The following is a 17,346-nucleotide window of genomic DNA, read 5'->3' as shown; positions in this document are numbered from 1 at the left end:
AAATAGCTTTTATGAACAAAATGTAGAATTTTTTTTACAGTATTAATGTAGAAAATAGAGCTGCAACTAACAATTATTTTAGTTATCAATTATTCTAGTGATTACTCTGACGATTAATCGGATTAGAAAGATTGACACATTGTGCAGATTTTTAATTTAAGCTACGTTATACGGTATTAGGAATGCATTAAAAGATGCTAATAAAAAACTCAATTCCTTTTTTAAGCTAGTAAAAAAAATTTTTTTGCCTAAAATGCAGTAACATAGCATTCCTTCAGTGAAAGCCTGATAATCTGCAGGGGGATTAATCTGTAGCTAAAACATGCTTGTGACATCCACATGTGACAAGCTTCACCCTTTCTGACTGACTTAACAGCAAATCAGTGTAGGGCTGATTTGTTGATTACTTTTGGAGTAACCAATTTATAATTGGATACCAAAAGGTGCTAAATAGGATTTATTTTTTATTTACATTTTTTTTTCTTTTTTTTACAGAATTTAAATCAGAAGCAAAAACTGAAACTTGAGGAGTTTTGGGAAGAACATATTTAAAGACAAGTTATTTTTACACATGTAAAATGCAAAATGTACATATATTTTCAGCTTAATTGCTACTCTGAATATGTTGTTCTTTCAGCAATTGGCCTTTTTTTTGAGTCTGTATACTCCAGGTGACAATCTATTACCAAATTAGTTGACAATTATTTCAATAATCAATTAATCACAATTAATCAATTAATCCGTAGTAGAAATACAAGGGTTAAGGTTAGGGTTATGTAGAATCGATGACAGTGTATGGATTCTTCTTGTGCGTGTTGGGTATGTGTCGGTGTACCTCCAGCGTGGTCAACACTATCTTCTCCACAGAATTGAAGTAAGCCTCCCACAGGAGCTGCGTCTGCTGTCTCAGAGACAGAATCTTATCCTGATGGATGGAGCGTACTGTCGAAGGGATCTGGGATAGAGATGGGATGGGACAAAAAAACAAAAAACAAACAAACAACAACAACAATTAGATAACTGATCCACTTTAGTGAGAATAGAAAACATTTAATCCAGTCTGCAGGAAGAACATTAAAAATCAAAAATCAGGCTGTTTAAGAAATTGGGACTCCAAAAGATAACAGGAAGGCTGTATGTCTTACAGGGGAGTTGTGTTTTATCTAGTTGAACTTTTATGCAACCAATGGAAGGTACTTATGAAAAAATAAAGCAATCTGTGCAAACTGTAAACATAAAATGCTAAAAACATCTAAGATGTGTGACAACTTCAACGACCCGTCATCACGAGAAGGCAAAAACAAAGATGTTAAGAAAAAAAAAACTGACATCAGAAATCGGTAACACGAACCTGACTGGTGCATTTCTAACAAAAAGGAAACGAAACAAAGCAATCAAACCCAATGTAGGTTTTAAACTTTAGTTATTCGCAGTGTTTCTACCTGCAACAGTAGTCTTTCATCCCCAATCACAGCTGCTGTGTTCCAGTCGATGATTTCTGAGAAGGGAAGCTCCCAGCCGTTGCTCAGCATCACTGGCACACAAGCTGCCTGCAACATCATCATGTGCAAACAAGAGATGAGCAATCTCCCATCAACTATGTATTTTGTCAAACAAACAGGCCTCAGCATCTAATTTGGAGAAGCTAGCTCCTCCAGAGTCTAACATTTCTTATATTTAGCTGGAACATTTTAGGGAACATTACTGTATATTAAGGATCTACAGGAAACAAGTTAGATCTGAAACGTTTCTAAATCCCGGTGTAGTCACACATAAACCTGTCATGATCAGTTTTGCTGGATGATAAAATGACCCAGAAATGATTGTTGTAAATGATAATATTGTCACCTGGAGACCATTTTCAACTAATACAACAATGATGGCATATTAATGCAAGTGCAACTGCTCAAAAACCCCCAACTAGTTTCTAAAGAACATTTGACACATCCAAAATAGATATACAAAAGAACAGAATATTTAAAATGGATAATGAAATCTAAGCAAAGTTACATTTCAAAAGTTAATTATTCAGCTTCCATAGGGAAACAGAGAAAAATGTGCCAGTTAGCACTATTATTAAAAACAAACAAAACAGAAAAAAGATATTAAAGGAGAGCATCTTGTCAAAATGTAAATTATCAAGAGATTAATTGATTTATTGCTTATCATGACAGGCTTAGTCACAAAAGACAACTGGACATATTTCTCCTTAACGTTACATTGATATACTTGCTCAAACTTAGCACAATATTAAGCACTATTTCAGAAACAAACATGTTCAGAAGGACATAAGCAAAAGCATACCAGAACATTAATCCCCTGTTTCTAATAGCTTAATATTCTTTCAGCATGTGTGTTTGTTTGGATCCATGTTCTTACAAACTGATTCTGTCAGCTGAGTGTGTGGGTGTGTGTGTGTGTGTGTGGGATAGTAAAAGCAGCCTCTTGCCAGCAGTGACAGGCTCTGTAATCTGCTAAGCAGGATCCCATTCACTGATTGGTTACTGAGCATACGCACACACACACACACCCACACACACACACACACGCAAAAACCCACACACACACACACGTTTGTCCAGGCACAAACATTCCTGCACTGGATTGCGTCTGCGTTTCTCTAATCTGCGTAGTGTCATTAGCATAGGTAGCAATCTGCTCAAAGGCTGCCAAGCTTTACCTGCTTATCTGCTCTCGCACAGCAATCCACTCCAGAGACCTGCACTCCAATCCTCTCCGTTGTCATAATATCACACCAACGTACAACAGTCATTAAAACATTTGAGCTGGGGAAACCTTCCAGATGCATGAGACACTTTTTCCCCTCCAATTCCTTCTGTTTTGCACAACTTGATCCGCAGTGTGCTGCACCAAGATTCTCCACTACTTTCTGGCTGTCCATCTGAAAGCCTCCCTATGGCACTATGACGACACAGTAGACCATGTTCGACTAACTGGTTGAAATGTATCAACGTCTGCCAGACTTGAGGCCAGGAGTGTGAAGTCATAGACACACACACACCCTCAGACCACAGTCCAGAGTTGTACGACAGAAAATGTCTTCCTGTCAGCTCACCTGGTCTCGTCACCAACTCCCCAGGGAAGTAATTATTATCTTGTCACATACAGCACAGACATACTGTCCACCTTCTTCTGAAGTCAAAGGCAATTGACAATTGTATTCTATACAAATATCACAGAACAAAAGTTTAGACACTAATATTTTCTTTGACATAAAACTAAAATAGCTTTATACATATGTAGTACACACATATTGCCTCATATGCAGAAGTATATTCATATTAGCACAGCCTGCTCAATGTGTATGAAGGGGCGAAAGAAAACAATTTTCTGCTTCGGGTGTGATATACATAATCTATAAATCCGGTGTTAAAAAAGGCACTCTGCATCCTGCAATGGAAGCATTAAACTGCGGGAACCGTTTGAAATCCGATTTGAGCTTAATTTACAACCAGCTGCTCTCTTGATTTATTGATTTTAACAATAAATGTTAAAATCAAGTTAGTATTTTATCAAACGGACTGAAGGATTTCCATTTCTATTTTGGCTTTACAGGTAGAAAGTGCAGTCTCATTGTTTCAATAGTAACAACTGTAATTATTATCAGGTTATAGCCATTTAGTGATGAAAAAAAAAACGTCATGACAACCATCTGCTGTCTTAAGCAATTCATCAGTTATTGATTTTAAAAGTGATTTCTACAAAATGACAAAAATCACCTGTGAATGCCCCTTTTGAGTTTTGCAAGAAATCTTTTTTGTAGAATTGCAAAGGTTAATGATAAATCTTCTAAATATTGACTTGAAAGGAGTAATTTTTTATACAATGACTAATTTTATGTAAAAAAAAAAAAAAAAAAGAAGTTTATATTATTTTGCAGAAATCACCTTTCACCTTGACATTAAAGTATGTTTTTATTTTTTTCATAAAATAATATTTTGGGGATGAACTAAAAGGAAATCTTTCTGTCTGAGGGATGGCCTTTTAGTTTTTATTAAATAAGCACAAAACATCCAAAGGAGTAAATACTTTTTATGGATACTGTAACGTTAAATCGGTTAATATTAAAACGGTATGGTCGTGTTGGATTGTACAGGGATAAATTCACCTGATTTGAATTCATTTACCTTGTAAAGGGCCTTGACAGATGTTTCTTATGAATAGGCGGTATAGAAATAAGTTTGACATTATTTATTCCTTTATCATTAGGAGGCTTTTCTGCCATACACAAAAAAAATGCATCACTAGTTTTGATAATGGAAACACCTGTAGTTTTCTTGCAAGCGGTGATGATAGTTTAAATTTGTTTCTTTTAACAGAAATATGGATTATCCCTATAGTCTGTGAACATGGGTTTTAGAGGAATTAAAGTACCTAATGATGCTACATTCCCAAAGAAATACTCTTTGAAGACAACTTTAGCAGCTTGCTTTCTGTTTCTACTTGATAACAGAAGAACCCCTGTTCTTCTAACAGAGTGAAAATGCAGAGAATGGCAAATAAGATTAAAGTCACTGAAGTGAAACTGCCTATTAAGTGGATTTCGATATTAGCTTGTACTGTGCTCATGGTGTAAAATCAAGAGAGCTTTACAATCTCTAGGAATGATATGGACTCACACCGATCAGACTTTGGGACCACAATGAAAAAGCTGTGGTCAGTATAAAAGATTTTTCGCCCATCCTAAATAGTTACATAAGTGAAAATAATTGAGAGGCTTTAACTCTGAAAGGTTAAAGTTTTACATTTTACATACCAAGACGGTCTTGTTTTGTTAACATCAACCTCAGTAATACATACATTAATTAATAATGCCCTATATAACACATTTTCTGATCATCTTATTAGTCGTAGTGTGAGAATACAATTTAAGAAGAATATTTGGGGTGTGAAAGTTTTGCATCAGAGATACCATTTTTCTCAAGATGTGACATTAGTTCTATTAACAAGGGTAGCTGTATGAGCATATGGCTGGAGGTGAAACAAAGCCTTTTGGGGGCGTTAGAGAAGCTGGTGTAATATCCTTCAATACCTTTGAGGGCGACAGAGATGCTTTAATATTTGGAAGAATGCAAACACACAGCCGCAGTGTAGAGCAAAGTTATATTGATGGTCTGGGAATGCTCCCTTATAAAAGAAAAACTAAAAATCAGCAGAGTTTCTTGTCTCATCTTATATTTTTATTGTTATATTCCTCTGGAGAGTATTTTGTTTTCCACAAGTTGAAGAAACGTATTCATAAAGAGTCAGAAAAAGATTAGGTGGGTGAAGAGCCAGAAGTGAAAAGAAGACTCTGACATGAGAGACATAATGACAGGGCGAGGACACACAGTCAGAGGCAGCTAAAGAAAACAAACAAAAAAAAAAAACTGGAAGCACAATAACAAAATGACTGACAGTGTGGGAGACGGCCTGTGGGGCCGACTAAGTGCTTTTCTATTCAGTTTAAGCTGCACCGGTTTTTGGCTTTTTCTCTGAACACAAGGGCAGACATGCCACAATGACAACTTTTTAAAAAAACACCAAAAAAAAAAGAAGAACAAAGAAAAATGGTCAGAATGGTTAACTCCACTAATGTTCAGCAAAACCTGGAACATCTATGACTGTTTATCTTTGGTGCGTCTTGAGAGGTAATGAAACACACAAGTTCAGCTGTTAAGAAGTGATTCCACCGTCAGACATCCATCTTTCTGAGAGAATGATGCTAAAATCTCTGCTGTTGATGGACTAACCAATTACACAACTCATATTTGCCTTTTGTATTAGCGTTGAGTAAAAGAGCAAACTGACTTAAAATTCCTACCACTATGCAGAGCAAATATTTATTTGATATGCATTTTAACAGTTTCAACTGTTTAATAGGCCGGTCACAATAGCTAATGTTGCTGGCCGATAAATTGTCCCTGTAATTACTGCGATAAACAATAATATTGTTGTTTTGACTATATTCGAGACATAGCTAATGGTATAATAACGCAAGTTAAACCTCTAAAAGATCAGTAAACTTTAATTTTGTAAAGAACTCTTAACACTGGATCATATTCTAAATATCCCAACTAAAACACAACAACCAAAAACAATAAATAAAAAAACAAACTAAAAATGACACAAAACAGAAAATAAAATGAAGTTTGAGGTCTCTATGCAAAAACTATAATGGAAATGAGCCACTTCATTTTAATTCATCTTCTGATCAATTTATAAAATGCTTATTGGGACTTAGCCATTACCATTCAGTTTATTTATCTTAGAAAACATGCAAAAATAAATGCTAAGCAGTTATCCTGAAATGGTGGCAGTTTTAGAAACAAGTAAAAAGTGAAAATATGTCCGAGATGCTCACATTGGAAGACGTGTTTGAGTATCACTCACCTGCAGAGCCTCCAAGAAACGAAAGGAGCCCAGCCTTCGACCGCGAGGAACCAGACAGAACGTGGAGTTGTACAGCATCTCTCTGTAGTCATACCTGCACAACAATGGAGAAAGACAAATTATAGGCTCACAAGGCAAAAAAAACAAAAAAACATGGCAGAGTTCCAGAACGTTGATTAAGCATGGAATTCCTAGAAAGCCTCCATATTTTTAGCAAAAATCCAATCTCAGATGTCGATTGTTCTCCCCTTTAAGCATGGTTGCCCTCTCACCTGCCCGTCTAAAACCTGCATGCTTTTCCTTGCCCAATTCAGCCCTCAGTCAACACCGGCTCTGATTAGGAAAGCTGCTTGGAATTCCTTCCCCTGATAATGTATGTATGCAGGCGAGAGGAACGGTGTTCTTTTTCTGTTCTGCCTTGTTAGGCTTTAGGTTGGGGTTCATTAAATAGAACCAAAAATTTGAAAGTGTAATTTTTCCGGGTCTTATTTTTCCGCCCCCGACAGCCACACATGCAAATGTGTGCTGCGAAGTGAAGCCGCAGTCACATTTGCAAGACAAAACAAATGTAAAAGTAAGGAGCAGCAAATAGCTACACACTGCAGACTCCTTGAGCCATTTTTCCGAGCCTCTCTTACCTGATGTTTGTTTACGCAAACTTCTGACCGATACCAGACTCCAAGCCCTTATGCACCGTGAAAATGTCATGCTGTTTGCTCCTGGCACATCACAGATAGTCGCAACTTCTTTCATGTTTTAAGGCTTGATCGGTTTATGAAAAAGCAGCATTAAATTATGCCATCGAAACACTGAACAGAAAGTAGACATTTAACAGCAAAACTGTTGGATGTTTATCACAGCTAATGTGGTGTGTGGTGATTCGGACATTTTTCCAGCATGTCGAACATTTTAAGGACGCTTTTTCTATCAGAACGTCTTCAGAGCTAAAGTGAGCGTTACTATCTGGACATTTCTGTTCAAAAGTATAAATTGTGCAAACACGATTTTTAAATTCAGATATTGTTGCTGGATAGTTTAAAATTCAAAAGAAAAAAAATAAAGGTTAGAGTTTTTATAAATTCATCATAATAGTCCTTGAAGGAAAAAAAAAAATATGTGGTTGTTTTTTTTTTTTTTAACTTATTCTGATCATTTTTGGAGTAATCTAGCCGACCCAGATCGACTGATGAGTTCCACATCAAGGTGTCTCGTGTTCTTCCAGCTACACAGCGGTCCGAGCTTTGTAGAGCAGTGGATCGCTGTGGGCAAGACATCAATTTAACATGAACTCCAGGAGCATTTATTGGTTTAAATCATGGTTGAACAATATATTGGTATTAACATCATATCCGCTGATGGTGGTCTTTTAAAAAAACAAAAACAAATCTGCATTAGTCATGCATATAAAATTGAGGAAATCTTATTGGGGTTCATGTTTCTGGACGGGAAGGAGGTTGGTCATGTGATAATGATGCTGCGGTTGTTTTTTTAGCTAATGTCAGTGGTGTTGTTGCTTTCTTACTGTTGAAAGGGTACAGAAAATACCAAAACAAATCAATATTGGCCACAACTGGAATTTTAATATTTTAATCAGCCCGGATTTCCACATCAGTGAATCTCTACTTCAAATCTTTAGTTCCTGAGCTGATGCTGAGCCCTGTGATGTCCCACTGTTAAGTTTTTATTTCTCTCATACTGCATCTGTTGAGACACATAATTAATCTTGTCAATAAATTTTTAACAAAACGTCAAAGAGCCAAAGAATCAAATGATCAACTATTGTTAAGAGACGGCATTACTGAATCTCTGCCATAGAGAAACACTGGGGAAACAGGATTCACCACACAGTATGGAGACATTTCTGCAAACGCTCTAGATTACAGTTCCAACTTTCAAAAGAACAGAAACAGCAGGGGAGATTGTTAGAAACAGAGAGAAGAAAAAAAACAAAACATGTAAAGTTAAAGCAGTTTGTGTGGCGGAGATGTTGCTCTGGAAGACCGTGTGCACTGCTCTCGGTGTGGTCCGACATATGTGAGAGAAGGGAAAAAAAAAAAAGATTTTATCTACTCAACTGCAGCCCTTTTAAAACATTAAAAGGGCTGCAAACCTCAGAAGCAGCACGAAGACTGAACCGAACAGGGATGGATGCATGATATAATTGCTTCACTGCTGCTTGTAAGATTAATGTTTCTCTTCCCATTTTCTGCAGTAAGTTTAATACATGTTTATTTTTATTTTAGTCGCGTGAACAATTTGTTAAATTCCTTAATCACAAAGTCAAGAAAACAAAAAAAACATCGACTGAAAGTAAAAACATGTCAGTTGGTGATCAGTATAATCTCTGCTATACCCAAACTAAACCAACGATCCAAACTAAACTAACAGATTTAGATCCATTTCTGGCCCAGATTTGTGGTAAAACTCAAGAGTTTGCCAATGCAAACTTGGAAAGAACCAGATGTTCCCCCTCCATTCTCCCCTTTTCTTCCAGATGGCAGCCTCTGGGGAAGAGCCCTCATACAGTATGCTACTGGATGTCAGTGGAGATTTAAAGGCATATGTTTGGAACCCATCTTCCACTGGAGCCACATCCAGTACCTACAGCTCTATTTCCCCCCCCTCACTGCTGCTATTATGTCACACAAAAAAAAAAAAACAGATGTCAGTGAGGATGTTTTCATACACCACGCGCCTCGCAGTCATGTCGGATGTCAGCAATTAACACTGCACGGTACGAGGCAAACCCTGCCTTGTCCCATATTTTCAGCACGGCAGTATCCAGATGGTCGCTAGCGAGCGCAGGAGTTTTACAGCGCACAGCTAATCATCATACTGTAATCACAAACTCTCTATAATCAGCTTATGCATTTGTGAAACTTTCCTTTCAGTACATTTGTTTTGCACAATCATTTTTATAGATGGAACAGTAAACAACAGTAAATAGCGCCATGTTACTTTACATGAATATATAAACTAGAATAAACAAAAACTACTTTATGGTTTTCATATTGTGAATGCATATAATCTGAAGAAAGAATACATTATTGGTGAATATTTCAAGTGTTTTGAGGTACAAGACTTGAACTCTTGCAACAGCAGAGCTGCTGCTGGTCGGTCTGCGGTGCTTCATTCAGAGGGATGGCATGTGGTGAACATTCAAACCCCACTGAGGTTTAAACCCAGACCGACTGTCCAATCAGAGTGACCACACTGTGGACTTTCTTTGACCATCCAGGAGCTGCTGACTGGCTGGAAAACTGAAGTGCTTTTATATGGCTGCTTCCTTTGTGCAGTCAGTGACAATTTAATGAGGGGGTTGGGGGACTGGGTAAAAAGCAAACTATAGTGTTCTGGTTGTTTAACAGATAATCAAAGCAATGATTGTTGGGTTTTCAGGTTCTTTTCACACACTGGCTGCAAATCAAATGTTTGCAATACACTCCTATTAAAGCTCTGAAATGTGTGATGCACAGAAATCGGCAAGGACTGCTTAGATGCAATATTTGGTGGGACATAATATTTCAAGTGCCATGCATGCATATAGTGCAAGTCAATGATGCACTAGACATCTTGTAAAGATTTTAACTGCCATATTTGAGGTGTCGTTTTTATGACTGAGACGCTAAAACTTACAACGGAGTGATAAATAACATGCAGCGCTCATATAAGCAATCTAATCTCTAAAGAAAGAAATAAAAATCAACCAAGTTTCCATAGAGAGACAAGATAATCAATTTTCTACAACTAGAAAAGAACAGATGTGTACATTCTGCTAGTGCTGCATTTTAATTATAGCAATGTAGGCTGGGTCAATAATTAAACAGCCCAATGCTGGAACATGTCTCAATCTTGTAGCTCACTCTCTGTGAAATAAAGAATAAAGTTCTACTGGCAGAAAATGAGCAAATCTTCACATTTAATGCACTGAGGAACTTTGATTAGGCTAGTCATTCATCAACAGAAGCAAATGGCTTTCGATACAGAAAAAGTATCAAGATTCAAAAAGAAAGGAACAACAAGGTCAAGAAAGAAAAACATCAAGCAGTATCCTAGCAACAAGGACGGACGGTGTGAAAAAGCAAATGCGTGGCTCACTTAGTCAGTTGGAGGAGATTCAGAGGAACAGTGTTGATCTTCACACACACATGTAACCCAAAAACTGAGAGGGAAGTGTTAACCAAAGAGGCACTGCCACGTCTAATGAGCTTCAGGGTTGAGATGGATGAAGTCTTGGTGTTAAAAGTGAAGCCAATGCTGGAATACCTTTGACTACCTTTAAAGATAATGAGAAAATAACACAAAATTATTCAATCACAAGTTTGTCTTTGTTCAAATAAACTGTATTTTTGATTAGCTCGGATTAGAAGCCACGCCGTCATAAACTGTAAGATCTGAACATTTTTTAATCATCAAACATGCTTACAAATGCACTGCTGTCACTGCACTCTTCAGTGTGGACGCAATCAATGAAGGAAGAAAAAGAAAGATAACCGTTTCAGTATGGTGTTTAAAATAGCATCAAACAAAGAATTGGGCTGTATGATGCTGTCAAAAGCAACCCGTTCTTTACTCCCCGTCGACTCGTCCTGGTCAAACGCTCCTCAATCAAATGACGAAATTGCTGCTACAGTCTGGAGTAAGAAAGTCCGCCTAATAATTTACTTTTCTTTGTCATAATGCTGAAAGGCATTTCAAAAAGTGAAATCTGTGACATCTGTTCCACATCCATAGTAAAAAATTGCTTTACACAAACAGCTTTCTGACAAAACAAAAATATTTGACCACTATCAGAAAGACTATAAATATTTTCAATGCTGTTCTTATAGATTTCTATATCCTCCCTCTAAGAGAGAAATCAGACTTGGCAACGCAAAGTTCAAATATATTTGTATGTATATATATATATATATATATATATATATATATGTGTGTGTATATATATATTTTAAATCAGAGATTGGCCCGATATTTTCTGATCGGTGCACCGCTTTTAAATCACCATTAAAATACCTATTTAAAAACAAAGAAGCAACAGATATCACTAGCTTTTATCCATGGTGACATTTTTACTTAAATATAGAAATAAAAATAGGTTGGAAAGAGCATAATATTAACCTCAACAACGCAGGTCATAATTATCTCCCAGCCTGTGATGAGTTTCAGAAATGTCAAAAGTAAGGAATACAGTTAAAATGTGTTGATGACTTATGCTCCTGAAATGTTTTTGCACATCTCAGGCAAGTCTTGATCATTTCACTTCACTTAATAATCACCCAATATGCAACATATATGAAAGTAATCAGGAGAAAATGAGAATCATTTTTGCAACAGTCACATGTCCACAGCTCTGATCCTCCAAGTCTTACAAGAACCCAGCTTTTCTTTTCTTTGTTGCAAAATTACTTTCATTCCACTTGTCAGATGTGCATTAGCTACAGGACGCTAGTACGATTTACTCACTTTTTCGTATCTTACCTGACCTTAGTTCAACATGCCTATTCCTTGACGTTATACACAATGTACAAATGAAGTATGGTGTGTTTATCTAAAATGATAACTCTCATAAATCGTAAACAAAGAATAACTTTGCAAGATGGAAAATTACAGCAGCTCTAAAACCAGCTTCCTCTCTCTCCGTCCCCCTATTATTTCAGAGTGACTTCACATTTAATTTTATGCTCCCTCTTTACTGTCACAGTTACGCTACATTGATAGGCCGTTGCCAGGAACACGAGCTTAAGCCAGAGGAATTTCAGGCTGAAAGCCACCAAGTGAAAGTGAGCGTCAATAGATTAGGAAGGGAAGGAAAGGAAAAAACAGCAGCTGAGAAATGTACACTGGATCCAAGTTAAGAAAAGCCGGGAGGCATCTCTGGTGAGAATGTCACAACTCAAACACACGGATAGAGCTTTATTTTGGTCCAAGCCTGCATCAGAGCAACTTAAATTATTCAAGAATCCCCATTGATGTAGCTGTTGGAGCCAGAAATCAAATCCAACAAACTCTGAGGTAAAACCTGTACTTCCTTTTCAAACGAATTTGAGCACTTCTTTAATTTACAAGTCACCACAAGACTATTTTTGAGAGCTATTGCTAGCAAATAGAAAGGTCTCCGTTCTGGTTTGGTCCGGTCTTTCAAAATCAGAAAGAGCATCAGGTAACTGTGGGCAGCGATTCCTGAAAAATGTGGAAACGTGATACGCGAGCCACGGTTTTACAGGCCTTGCAGAGTCCTGGATTCCTCCTATAGGAAGCTCAGTTGTTGTCAGGATTCAAATTACACTGGGAGACTAGGTCTGGCAATGCAATCCAGCTGAAAGCTTCTTGTTTTAGACATGGGATCATATAATCTTTAACGGTAAGAACGACTGTGGCTGCTATGATGCTTAAAATAGTCTGTAGCCTGAAGGTGGCATATCACAGATTAATGAATAAGGCCATCGTAATGAGGTTCACTCTACTATTTTGTCTTAATGGTGTACTTAATCATGGCTGTTTCACCTGCAGCTATGGGGTTTTTTTTCTCTGGCATTTTATAAAATGACTTCATTATTCGAATTGTATGGCAGAACAGCTATGGTTTAAAGAAAACAATGAATCATGTTGATGAACCTATAAAAAGTTCCGACTCATTTTGCCATTGGAAAACATACTTTTCTAGATGCAAATTACAATTTTTTTTCTATAGTTTTTAAGACATTCAGTACATTTCAAGTAGAAAATGTTAACCTTGAAATTCTGATCTTACCTTTTAGTTCCATAAATCATGAAACAAAAATGCTGCAACTGGCTTCTGATTTTTTTAGTTTGGTATAACAATGTCAGTACTGATTTTTGCTCAAACAATCTTAAAAACTGCAACTCTTGTAGATTATTAAATTTTTTGTCTGGAGATCCAGACAACTGTTAATTTCAATGCTTTTCCAGTTTTAAGGACCACTTCAACCCAAATATAAATCTAGAGTGTAGTTTTCAGGAAAAAGCTCTTTTTTGATGTTTGAATTGTGATATTCTTAAAGTTTTCCAATCACTGCTAAGAGGTTGAAAAAGCATTACCCAAAGTCAAATCAGAAGAGTAGGGTAGTACCAAAATAGCTTTAGTAAAAAAAAAAAACCTTTACTCATTTCCTTAAGGTACCTTGGACTTACTCATCTCCCTGTGGTTAATGAGTTCAAAGAGCGCTTCATAAAACATTTATCAACACACAGACAGGGTCTACATCAGAACCACATTATGCTCCCTCAGGTTAATTCACTGGAATATTATTCTTTGTGTCTTTTATCTCTCTACTTCGTTCTTTGCTTTCAAATCTCCGTTCATTTTAAGCTCCCTCTAAAAACCAGAAAAAGAAAAGTCGTCTCCCCCAACAAGGCCTCAAAGAGCCCACAGAGATATTGTACAACTAATCAATCACTTTTACACAATTGTTAAGGCACGGCATATAAAAGGTTGAAACTTAACATATGACTTCAGGAATGACAACATTTACAGAGGGAATGTGAAGTCTTTCTAAATATCTCAAGTTTATGTCTGAATGGAACTTAAAGGGCAAAGTCCAGAGGTTATTTACGAGTGCAGAAACGTTTCTGTCCAGGTCACCTTCCATAAGAGCTCGGACGTTGGATGGATGGAGCAAGAGATAAACGGCCGTAACGGTCCGTAATGAAAAATTTAGATTCAATGAGAGAGGGAAGCCACACAGAAAAAGGAATGTCCTGCATGTATAATGGAAAGGACGAGAGAAAAGAAGGAGGCGGGATGCCAAGGAAAAATTAACGAAGAATGATGTAGCATAAAGGCAACAAGAATAACAACATAATAGGAAAACAGAAGAAATAACATATAGATAGAATCATGTAAAACAATTGAAAATTTATCGGCGGAGATGGGGAGAAAGAAAAAACAAATAAAGTGAAATGTATTTCTAACCATAAACAGCCACATATTGATGTGTGGATGGCTTCTAATTAGTTTTTCTTTTGTTCATTGATCAGAAAATCTCATTCCAGTCAGCCTCCACAGAGACGGTCTTCCTCGTCTAATGGAAACAGCAAGACAAAACGGATGGTCGGGGAGACGGACCCATCTTAGATCAGAAGATGGAGCGTTATCGGCCGAGTCTGCTATCAACGCAGCATCAAACCTGCGGGCTGCGTCTGATCCGATACTCATTGTAGGGACATGAATAGAGCTAAAGGCAAGCTGCAAGGGATGGGATTTCTCTGGATTAACTTTCCTTTGTAACATTTTGTGATTATTTTCTGGAAAATATACAACAAAGAGTGCTTTGGCATTAATTTTATATTTGTACGTTAACAACTGTGACTGGTTCTAGGGAAGATTTTTTTTTTCCCCTCAATGAAAGAGTGCAGATTTCCATAATAGTTTTGGTGAGGGACATGAAAACAGCTGATATTAGCTGTTTATTTAGCTGTCTAGATTAGCTAGCCTGCACTCTGCTGCTTAACACACATCACTCTAGCTTTGCTAACTTAAAAAATAAAAAGCATATGAGAGTTGTACCATAAAAAAACAGAAAAGAGATGCTTTTGTGTGACTCAGACATAGAATATAATGCTATTTAGCTTAAATAATTTCAGCTTTCATCTGTCAATGTATAGAAAAGAAAATTTCTTTAACCTTTCAGGGAAGTTTTACTTCTAAAGAAGGGGTGTACACCTCATTTTCTATGGACATAAAAAAAAGACACTCATAAATGTGTACATAATTACCGTTTTTATTTCATCACAGATACAAAAGAACATTTTCAGAAGCCCATCGAACCCATAGATAACTGTGATGCCTCTAATGCTCTGGCAAGGCAGCAAAAGTAATCCAAAGAGGAGCTTCATTTTGCTGCGGAAAGTGTAAATTAGTGTCTTGCCAAGTCGAGCTGCCAAAAATGAAGTGTAAACACAGTCTTGTAACTCTCAAGAGGGAAAAGATTATTACTGCGCAATTACGAGACCGCAGAGAGGGAAGCCCAACTGCTTCAGTGGCAGAAAGCGAGATTACAGGGTGCAGGCTGCACAGATGATGATAGATAAAGTGAAAAATGCTGCCGTTTTCCCATACAATGTGAACAAATTGCAGGAGCTAGCAGAAATCGCTGGCACTTGGATAATATGTTGGCGACGCTCTTCAATATAGAAGATAAGGAGGGAGAGGAGAGGATGTGTTGGGTGTGTTATAAAAACTCTTTAAAAATATTAACAATATTTTGGAAAAGTTCAAAATGTTTTGCTGTTGTAGCCACTACAGAAACTCTTTAAATTATTAATCAAAAGCCTGAAGACAACTGTACAAGAAAGACATCAGAATGAGAGCCAGCGATTTTATTGTCAATATATTGATATAGGTCTTGCTTAATCAGCAAGACTTTTAATATTTATAGGTTTTAATGATTAAGAATGTACACAACAGATCAGTTTCCAGTATCAAGGCTTCAGAAGGCATGGCTGCAGTCTTTTACTTTATGAAAATGATAAAAACAAGTAAGTTTTCTCAGGAATGGGTTTGATTATTGAAGACATTCTCTAAATTCTGAAAATGTTTATTCACTCTTCTTTAGATCACACACAAAACACAACAAACGCCTCTCAAAATGACTGTTTAGCAGACTGCCTCAAAATAAAAAAAATAAAAAATTAATCAATTTTTTAACCCCTTATCATTGCCACGGTTACATAAAACATCCGACCAACTTTTAACCCTGCCACAGTCAAAATATGCCTTTCTTTCTCTGACTCGGTCTGTTTCTATGCATCAATATTAATGGATAACCATTGTGGCACAATATTCCTTGGTAGCTAGTCAGATGTGGGCTGTTTATTGTACCAACATACACACGAAATATTGAGGTTTGAAGTCAAAAGACATTAGTAAAAGGACATTAATAAACGCATGGGACTCTTGTTAATGTTACTACTACAACCTTACATTCCTACCAATAGTCACAAAAAAAACATCCACTTAACATGATCTCCACTTTCAGATATATTGCAGGTTTATTGATGTCATCCAATGCAGCAGTACATGGCTAGCCCAGCATATCTACTGCACATCCTTCATAAACTCAATGTGCTAGACAAGCACAAGGTTTGAAGATCGTACACAGTACAGCCCTACTTCATAGGGTAGCTGAATGCCTTTATATTATCTCACGCACTGACCTGGAACTAGATTTTATCAATTGATAATGAAATCTATGCACTAAGACTGCTGCATGCTCATGCGAGCAGCCTGAATCGCTATCAAACTGTGCGAGTCACAGCAACTAACACCATTCAGTGATAGAGATAGGTGTGTGTGTGCTTTCTTTCCCTAGAGATAAACCTAAACATGAAGTTTAGGTGAAAACTGCAACAGTGAAGGACAAATGAAGACATCAGACCATGACATATATTCAAGGTGATCATTTGTCCTAGATTACCTTCCTCACACCGTGTTGGTTAAAGCCCTTATCTGACAAAGTGCTGCACAAGGAGGACAGCAAAAGATACCAAATCTGTGTGTGGATATGTTTGTGAGCTGGTTTTATCTGAGGATTTAAAACCACAACTCAGCCAAGAGCTACCAACAGAGTGGCTGCTTATTTCTCTGACTGCCTGGTACAGTTTTCAAGGCAGAAGAGTGCAACAACGGAATAAATTGTGTGCTTTCCAACTATTTTTGACAATCCACAGAGACAGTAACTAAAAACTAACTGACATCAACTTTCGTAGCACCAAGTTTCATCTCTGTGCTATCTCCTCTACCATGGCAACTGAGGGATTACAATCCTAGAAGCTTTGCCTTTGAGCCGGTCCTCGGTTCTGCATGTAGCACTCACAACACACTTCGTCGTACGTGGCCAGCTAAGCACAACATCAACGATTCGCTGATGAGTCAGCGCCATTAAACTACATCTTTGACCTTAAAGGCTCCACTTGCAGCACTTCTGATAATGA

The 17,346-nt window shown here is 37.2% G+C and overlaps 1 protein-coding gene across 2 annotated transcripts in view; it reads right to left on the bottom strand.

The window, feature by feature from the left end:
• Window positions 1-17,346, bottom strand: part of LOC122831600 (exostosin-1b-like) — a 35,477-nt gene that overhangs the window by 10,747 nt on the left and 7,384 nt on the right. For both annotated transcript variants that reach the window (XM_044117898.1, XM_044117896.1), the window contains exons 2-4: window positions 6,394-6,487; window positions 1,443-1,550; window positions 836-955 (exon numbers count right to left, since the gene is read on the bottom strand). In XM_044117898.1, the coding sequence (XP_043973833.1) occupies window positions 836-955; window positions 1,443-1,550; window positions 6,394-6,487 (322 nt within the window). The remainder of the gene's footprint in view (window positions 1-835; window positions 956-1,442; window positions 1,551-6,393; window positions 6,488-17,346) is intronic.

Source organism: Gambusia affinis, linkage group LG05 (genome assembly GCF_019740435.1).
Source record: "Gambusia affinis linkage group LG05, SWU_Gaff_1.0, whole genome shotgun sequence".
Taxonomy (NCBI): Eukaryota; Metazoa; Chordata; class Actinopteri; order Cyprinodontiformes; family Poeciliidae; genus Gambusia; species Gambusia affinis.
This window is presented reverse-complemented; position numbering and strand designations above follow the sequence as displayed.